Source organism: Fukomys damarensis, unplaced genomic scaffold, assembly GCF_012274545.1.
Source record: "Fukomys damarensis isolate Sample0158 unplaced genomic scaffold, DMR_v1.0_HiC HiC_scaffold_23, whole genome shotgun sequence".
NCBI classification, from domain to species: domain Eukaryota; kingdom Metazoa; phylum Chordata; class Mammalia; order Rodentia; family Bathyergidae; genus Fukomys; species Fukomys damarensis.
In genome coordinates this window covers 51,184,949-51,193,894 of record NW_022900935.1, presented here as the reverse complement: position 1 = coordinate 51,193,894, position 8,946 = coordinate 51,184,949, and the positions used below count along the sequence as shown (strand labels likewise).

The window sequence follows — 8,946 nt, the reverse complement described above, 5'->3', positions numbered from 1 at the left end:
ATATACACACACACACATACAGACACACACATATATGTATGTATACACACAATATATATATATATATACACACACACACACACACACACAAAAATGAAACTACTTCTAAAGAATCAAATATATCTTATTCAGGGGAATCAGTAAACAGTTTAAAAAATCCAACTCGAGGGCCAGGGATTTAGCTCAAAACTTCCGCCACATGCCTTACAAACGCAAGGTCCTGAGTTCCCCCAGCACCAAAAAAACCCAAAAAACAAACAAACAAAAAAACAGAAAAATCCAACTCCACAAAAACACTAAAGGAGAACCTATATTGGTTCTCAAACAAAATCTCAAACAAAATGAGCAGTTAAAGTAATCTGTCTATATATGGCTTCAAATAAGTTATAGAGTAGTAAATGAGATTGTCAACTTAATAGATTATAACACAACTATTTAAGATTTTAAAAACAAAGATAAGGAGAAATAGGGATATAGAACAAATAAATACCATTATATAAAAATATGCAAAAAAGCCAGGTGTGGTGGCACACGCCTGTAATTTCAGCACTCAGGAGGCTGAAACCGGAGGATTGCTGTGAGTTCGAGACCAGCCTGGGCTACATAGTGAGTTCCACGTCAGTCTGAACTGCATAGTGAGACCCTGTCTCAAACAAACAAACAAACAAACAAACAAAAACAAACACAAAAACAAACAAAACAAAACAAAAAAAGCAAAAAAATATAGACAACAAAAACCATAAATGAGGGCCGGGGATTTAGCTCAGTGGTTCCAGTGCCTGCCTCACAAGCACAAGGGCATGAGTTCGATCCCCTGTACAAAAAAAAAAACAACAAAAAACCCAGAAATGAAAATAGTTGTGCCATGAGAAAATGGGAAGAATTTTGTTTTGTTTTTGCTTTTTTCTGGTACCAGGAATTAAACTCAGGACACTGTACTTGCCGGACAGGCATGGAGTCACTGAGCTAAATCCTCAGCCTGGGAAGATTTTTAATATATCCTCTCATGTTAAAATATTGATTTAATAAGTTCTCAACAGGTTCATAAAATAGTTTTCTAAAAGTCCTTATTTAAATGCAAATATATTTGCCTTTTGAGCAACCATGAACTCACTTGTTTTAACTGACTCCTCCTTTTTGACAAAAGCATAATATTTTCATTAAGCAAATCCCACTCTTTAGCCTCATAGCACATCTTCACTACCGCAACTAAAATTCGAGATGTAGACACCATATCTGAAGCCTGTAAGAATGAAAATATATTACAAGTCAGTCAAGTAAAATATTTAGAAGGAAACAAATGACAAGTAGGTTTTAGACTGTAATCTACTCACAGTACGGGTCTGTTTTTCTAAAGAGAGAAGGGTTTCAATGACTTCTTGAAGTCTTCCTTCCTAAAACAAAAGATGAAAATCAACAATGAAATAATACCACCACCACCAGAAACCAAATAGCTGACCTAAACTTCGATGTTTCTGAAACAGAAAAGGCAAAATCAGTGGCCTATTCTACAGGAAAAAGATCACCCATAACCACGCTCGCTTTATTATTCATGCTAATGCTTCCTCTTCTCACAGCTGCTTGGAGTCAGTGGTTTCCCCTGGGGGCCCACAAACTTTTTCCCTAATATATGAAAAAGAAAACATTAAGAGGCCAGGTGTGGTGGCGCATACCTGTAATCCCAGCACTGGGAGGCTGAGGCAGGAGGATCTCTGTGAGTTCGAGACCAGCATGGGCTACATAGTGAGTTCCAGGTTGGTCTCAACTACATAGTGAAACCCTGTCTCAAAAAACAAACAAACAAAAAGAAAACACTGGGCTGGGGATTTAGCTCAGTGGTTCTGCCACTTGCCTCCCAAACACAAGGTCCCAAATTCAATCACCGGTACCAAAAAAAAGAGAGAGAGAGAGAGAGAGAGAGAGCGCGCGAAAGCACTAAGAAAAGCTGAACATGTGACATGATGTCTCAATGGAAAAAAAAAAAAAGACCAGGTCTTTCTTTTGGATTCGAGTTCATCAAAGCAGAGTGGTATCAGCTATTTATCTTGTTTGGCACAGAGACTAAATGCTAGTCACAATGACTCTTAAGTATAAAAAGGGGGAAAACAAACACTTTTCTTGGTAAGTCACCATAACATTTTTTTTTTTTTGGAAACAAGGTCTCACTTTGTATATTTCAGGATAGCTTCAAACTTGTCACGATCCTCCTGCCTCAGACTAAATTCTGAGATTACAGGCATGTGCCACTACACGCAGCTCCAAGGTAATTTAAATTAGGTCTTTTCTCTCTCTTTTTTTGTAGTGTTAGCCTTGTGCATGCTAAGCACCCACCACACCACTGAGCTATATCCTTAGGCCAGCAGCGACAAACCTTTTAGAGCTTTCAATGACACAAACAGCCTGCTGCGACTTGTGTGCCATGGGTTTGCCACCACTGCCCTAGACTAAACTGTCATTTCTATGCACTTCAAATGTGTATTTTATAGTCACTGTCTGAATTTGTACCAGTTCAGAATGAATATTCTATGGATTCAAGTATATCATAAATGCTGGCTAAACATACAACAGAAGAAAGGAACGATGAACAAATCTATACATTTTCCAAAGCTGAAGAGTAATAAATTATAAAAGGTCAAAAAAATGTTAGAACTGGGCTGGGGATTTAGCTCAGTGGTTCTGCTGCCTGCCTCCCAAGCACAAGGTTCTGAGTTCAATCCCCAGTACCAAAAAAACAAAACAAACTGCTAGAGATTATTTATTTAATTCCATCACCTCGTTTTAGAAATATAAGACTGAGGACCAAACAGTTCAAGAGTCTTGCGAACTCATAAAAGCCATCATCAAAACTAGATCTCAGGGCTCTCTGGGGTCTCGTGTGTCTCTACTTCACTGCAGCTACTTATCTCCTATACTAGTGCACACCATGCCTTCTGCTTTATCTAAGTTGTCTCCAAAGGGAAAGGGCTTATATCTTGATAAAGTGCAAAATACGGTTTGTTTACAGGAATAGCCAACTCCTGTGACATCTGCAATTACTACGATCAGTGACAGTGACCCCGAGTGCAGTTTAATACACGACACGCTAATTCAGATGCTCGAGTGCTGAAGAACTGCACCTCCGTGGGAGGGAATCACGCCACGCTGGAGCCACGGACTGTATTCTCGGGTCATGCTCTAAGTTCAGCAGTCACTTAGCACCTCCTTTAACACTCAACCCTACTGACTCCATGACCTGCAGTTTCCCCAAACTACACTCTTTGTCAATGCGTACTTCAGGTGTTATCTCAGCGAGTGCATAATCCCCAAGAATACGGACTGCTTCTATCTGTGTTGCTCACCACTAGGTCACTGTGCTATCACACCGAGCAGCACGAAATTACGTAATGTAATTATGTAATGTGACGCTGCTTCTGCAGATATTCTGGTAAAAGCTTTTATACCTTGTACCATAGGTATTAATGTACGCAGCTTACCAAGTGGTCTGTTAAGTTCTTTTAGGCCTGGATCTTTGTGTAATTGTTGCTTCCCTTATACCACCTTGCACATAGTACAGGTATGTGTAGAATGGATGGACACTGACCCCAACTATTTAGCTAATCTTAATGGCTTCCAATTCTTTTCTTGATTCTTACTGCCACAATGAGAATGTGAAAAAACTGTATGGTTGTCAGTTCAGTGCTATTTGAGGGATATTACTATCAACTTCATTAACGTAACTCCCAATTCTCAAATCACCCCACTGCCCCCTGGCCCAGGCTTCTACGTCGAACCCTATGACTGAATATCTTCCTCCTTCCTGTCTATTTACAGTTCCTGAAATTCCACCTCTTGGATGCTGCCTTTCAACTCAGAGGGAAGGAGACGGTTGCAGCAATCCAAAACAAATTTGTTGGGACATGCAGACCCTGTGACTCACTGTTCTCATTAAAATAATCTTTGTAAATGAGGTAAGTGACTGAGTCTGCCCAACATAAATACATATTTGGTATTTATAAGTCTGTTTGCCTCCTTTAGGTCCTAAATGGATCCAGTCAGTTAATCTGTTAAACAACATAAACAAGAAAAAGGTTAATAAAAACTTAACCACAAATAGTTGAAATTTAAAACTCCTCGAACACTTCTATCTGATCACTTTCTTATGTGGTCAGATATTTTTATTTTTATTTTTTTTGGTACCAGGGATTGAACTGAGAAACTTGTGCTTGCAAGGCAGGCGGCAGAGCCCCTGAGCTAAATCCCGGCCCCTATCTGACCAATTTCTTAAAATGGTCTTTTATTCAAGCTGCTAACAATAAGTAAACTGTTTTACATTTTATCTCCTCTTTATTGTTACTATTGACCTTAAGAAGAAACTGGAAGTGACCAAAAGATGTGACGACAGCCTGGAGTGGTGATAAATGTCTGTAATTCCAGCTTCTGAGGCAAGAGGAGCACAAGCTCAACACAAACCTGAGTATTTAGCAAGTCTGTCTCAAAATAAAATTTTAAAAAGATCTGGAGATGTAGTTCATGGTAGAGCACTTGCCTAATATGTACAAGGCCTTGGATTCAACCCCTTGTGTTGCAAAAAAGAAAAAAAATAGTAATGAAGACATTAAAGGAGAGAAGAACAAAAAATATAGTATTCAGTTTAAAAATATAAGTAGCAGCTGGGTGTGGTGGTGCATGCCCATAATCCCAGCACTGGGGAGGCTGAGGCAGGAGGATTGCTGTGAGTTCGTAACTAGCCTGGGCTACATAGTGAGCTCCAGGTCAGTCTCAACTACATAGTGAGACCCTGTCTCAAAAAAAAAACAAACAAAACAAAACAAAACAAAACAGGATTTTAAGTAGCAGCCAGATCTGGTGGCATAGGCCTGTTAATCCCAGCACTCTGGGATTTAACTCAGGGAGGCTCAGGTAGGAGGATCACAAGTTCAAACTGAGCCTGGGCAATTTAACAATTCTGGAGAATCTTGTCTCAAAATTAAAAATGGGCTAAGGATATAGTTCACTGTGAAGACCCTGGGTTCAATTCCCAGTGTGGGGAAACACACACACACACACACACACACACACACACACACACAGAGAGACAAACAAAAAAGAATGTAAGTAGCCCTCAGATTACCATGTGTCAAATATACTATAATCAAAAAAGAATAATGCCGGACATGGTGGTGCACGCCTGTAACCCGAGCATATGCGAGGCTGAGGCAAGAGGATCACCATGAGTTTGAGGTCAGCCTGGGGCTACATAGTGAGTTCAAGAATAGCCTGAACTACACAGTGAGACCCTGTCTCAAAAAACAAATCAAGGGCCAGGGATTTTGCTCAGTGGTGTCACTGCTTGCCTCGTAAGTGCAAGGTCCCGAGTTTGATCCTGGTCCCCCCATCCCCAAAAATGGGAGAATAGGGCCAGTGATGTGGCTCAGTGAGAGGTAGTGGTTCAATTTTCTAAAAACCTTGTAGATATCAAAAACTGCTAGGGCCAGGGATATAGCTCAGTGTCGCTGTGCTTGCCTGGCAAGCGCAAGGTCCTGAGTTTAATCCTCAGTTCCAGGAAACAAAAACCAAAAAAACTTCTAAACACATTATCTTTAGAAAAGCCCCATTTAGTTTTTAACCCATCAACACAATGCAAGGTGAAGGGACAACTGTCGTCAGGAACTAGTACTGCTTTATTACCACATCACCCTGATGCTGGACTCTCACATACCAAACGCAGAAGCATCAGAATGAAATAGCTAAAAATACAGTCTCTGCTGCCAGGGTGCTCGGTCCGACTCCGAGATCTAGTACCATGTTACCTTGTGCATAAAACTTATACCTCTCTGATCCTCCATTTTTCTCTTCAGAGAAGTGAACATAATAACAGAACCCACCCTATAGGGTGGGTTGATGTAATGAGTAAAATGCAAAACCGAGAAACATAAGTTTTTACAAAATTAATCAAGACTGGAAGGCAACCACCTAATCAGAGTTGAATATGGTGAAATTGTGTGCAGCAGGGGAAAAAAATGTGTATCCTCCTGTTTCCTAGCTCTCTCTCCTCATGAAAACACACACAAACACACACACACACACACACACACGAAAATAAAAACCCTACACATAGGCTTTGTTTAGCTAACACACTGATTTAAAAAATAATCCAGGGCCGGGGATTTAGCTCAGTGGTGCTGCCAACTGCCCAGCAAGCGCAAGGACTTGAGTTCGATCCCCTGAACCAAAAAAATCCCCAAGAATCCAAATTATCTTTTATTTCATCTAACATTCTTTGTTTTAAAGACTATTAGACTTATATTATTAAGCTAACACCAGAAAGGCCCCTGGTATTTGAGTTTGCAGATCTTTTCAACAGTCTCAGCAACAATGTTCTTAGTATACGTCACACCTCTCATCGCTGGTACGACTGCAGCAGTGACAACTTGCTTTCTTCCTGGTCTATAAGCTACTTGAGGGCAATAATAATCTTTATACCTTCTGAAGTGTCCAGCACTGTCTATGTATTAATACAGTAGGCCGCTATAGAAGAAACTGGTAAAGACGTTTTTTTCCCTCCTAGATTTCAATTCTAGGCAGAGTTGTAGTTCTCTAAAGGAAATAATTGGTTTCTTCTTCATGGACACTATTATTCTATTAATTACAAAGTGGGGAGTTGAGGGGCTGACTTTGGCCTGCAGATATGTTTTGTTTGATCAATGCCACACTGCATCAAAGAGACAGATTAAGGTCCAGTTTCTTACTTACTTTCTTTTTTTTGGGTACTGAGAATCAAACTCAGGGCCTCGCTTGCCAAGCAAGAGCCGCCCTGTTATTCCACTTGGCTCACAGCACAAGCTCTAGAATACAACTGCCCGTGTTCCAATCCTGACTCCCCTGCATCACTAGCTGTGCGATATCTGTTGCATAGGGCTGAGGGGAGGATCAAATGAGTTAGTGCATATAAGCATGTAGAAAAGACAATAAATACCGGCTATTGTTCTCTGCCTGACCCGGTAGGCATCTGAGATTTCCCAACCTTATGTAATCGATGATTTTCTTAACACTAGTTGCTAGAAAGCTCTGAGATGGAGCTTTTCCCTCTCAGTAAATATTCTGAACCTAAGAAAGAAATACAGATCAATTTCATCATCATCTTTCTCCATCCCTGTTTTTGCAGAGGCCTATTAAAACCTTTTTTGGGGCTGGGATTTAGCTCAGTGGAGGCATGCCTACCTAGCAAGGTCCTGAGTTCCATCTCCAGCACCAAATAAATAAATAAATAAAAATAATAAAAATTTTTAAAGAAAACTATTAAGAAGTTTCTTTCAAAGCTGAGCATGGTGATGCAGTCTTGTAATCCCAGTATTTGAGAGGCTGAGGCAGGAGGTTTGCTACCGAATTCAAATCTAGCTAGAACTACATAGGGAGATTCTGTCTCCAAAAACACAAATAAACAAGTCTCTAAAAAAATAAAATGAAGAGCCAGGCATGGTGGCGCATGTCTGTAATCCCAGCGCTCATGAGGCTGAGGCAGGAGGATCGCTATCAGTTCAAGACCAGCCTGGATTACACAGTGAGTTCCAGGTCAGTCTCAACTACATAGTGAGACCCTGTCTCAAAAAATAAATAAATTAAATAAATAAATGAATAAATGAAATGAAAAGTAAAGGTTTCAGCCGGGTGTGGTAGCACAGGTCTACAATCCCAGCACTCTGGGAACATGAGGCAGAAGGATCATAAGATCAGTCCAGAACTGCTTAACCATGATGCCATACCCTAATGAGGCAGATCTCGTTTTGAATCCTGGATTCTACACAGTACTACCTGTAAGCTTGGGCAAATAATTCTGGGTCTTGGTTCATGTGTTAAATGATACACAAAGTTGCCTGACACAGAGCAGGTGGCATAAAAATGTTTAGGCTAAGTCAAGTTTCTGTTGCATCTCAGAGGGGTTGGAATGTAGCTCAATTGTAAAGCATTTGCCTTGCACACATAAGGCCTTGGGTTCAGATGCTAGCGCCCCAAATGAACAACCACGTGCTATTCCATGGTGGTTAAACAGAGCTTATTGCTTATTACTTCCTCTAAGTAGGTTATTCCGCACTTCAGTGCCCTGCTTGTCTTTCCTTCCTTAATTCTCCCTCTAGGAATAATTATTTCCTATCCCAATTTAATACTTATTAAAACCCAATACAAACGTCAACTTCTCAGCAGAGAGAAAGCAACAGCTTCTTTCCATGTTCCAGCAAAACTCTACACGTGTATGGCTCATCACCGTGCGTGACTGGACTAAATCGTTACGTACGTGTCCCTTCGGGACAGGGACGCCGGTTAACCATCTTTGTTCCACCACTTTCCTGCGTCTTCTCCAGGGCAAAGACCAGGCACACTGCCATGACTCATAATCGATTTAACGACAGATCCTGATTAGGCCACAGCGGTAGAGCCAACCTCTGACCTGGCCTGAATGTTGAAGCGGCCCTAACCTAAAATAAACGTTAAGCAGCATACAAGAAAGGCGGAGAAGTAAAACGGGGACCCAACTTCTACGAAGAAGCGAGCGTCCGTCTCGGTGAGGATCCGGGAGGAGCTGTAGGCACTAGCGAATTCGGCTTGCGGAGTCTCCGCGGCCGGGCCTCCCTGGGGTACCCCTCAAGCATGCTTGGGCTGGACAGGCGACAGGGGATGCGCGCTCCAGCATGCAGGCCCCCTGAGGCCTAAGCAGGCTCCGCGCCGTGACTCAGCCCCTGGCGCCCGCCAACAGCCAGCCGGCCTCCCCTCACCTTGGCCAGCTTCTCGCACTCAGGCAGACGCTGATCCACCGTGGCGCTGTAGTCCACCTCCATCTTCACGATGCGCCCATCGGCCCGCTCCGAACCGCCGTCCGCCATCGTCCCTGCCTGAGAGTCCCCTGGTGTCCCCCCTACTGCGGCCACTACTCGTCACTCACACCGGAAGCCGCCCGCGTACCCACTCAGG

At 42.1% G+C, this 8,946-nt stretch overlaps 1 protein-coding gene across 1 annotated transcript in view; it reads right to left on the bottom strand.

Moving 5' to 3' along the window:
- Window positions 1-8,940, bottom strand: part of Psmd12 (proteasome 26S subunit, non-ATPase 12) — a 25,023-nt gene extending 16,083 nt beyond the window's left edge. Inside the window, exons 1-3 of the mRNA XM_010616798.1 lie at window positions 8,751-8,940; window positions 1,335-1,394; window positions 1,115-1,243 (exon numbers count right to left, since the gene is read on the bottom strand). Coding sequence (XP_010615100.1) covers window positions 1,115-1,243; window positions 1,335-1,394; window positions 8,751-8,858 — 297 coding nt within the window. The 5' untranslated portion in view covers window positions 8,859-8,940. The remainder of the gene's footprint in view (window positions 1-1,114; window positions 1,244-1,334; window positions 1,395-8,750) is intronic.
- Window positions 8,941-8,946: the final 6 nt, after the last annotated feature.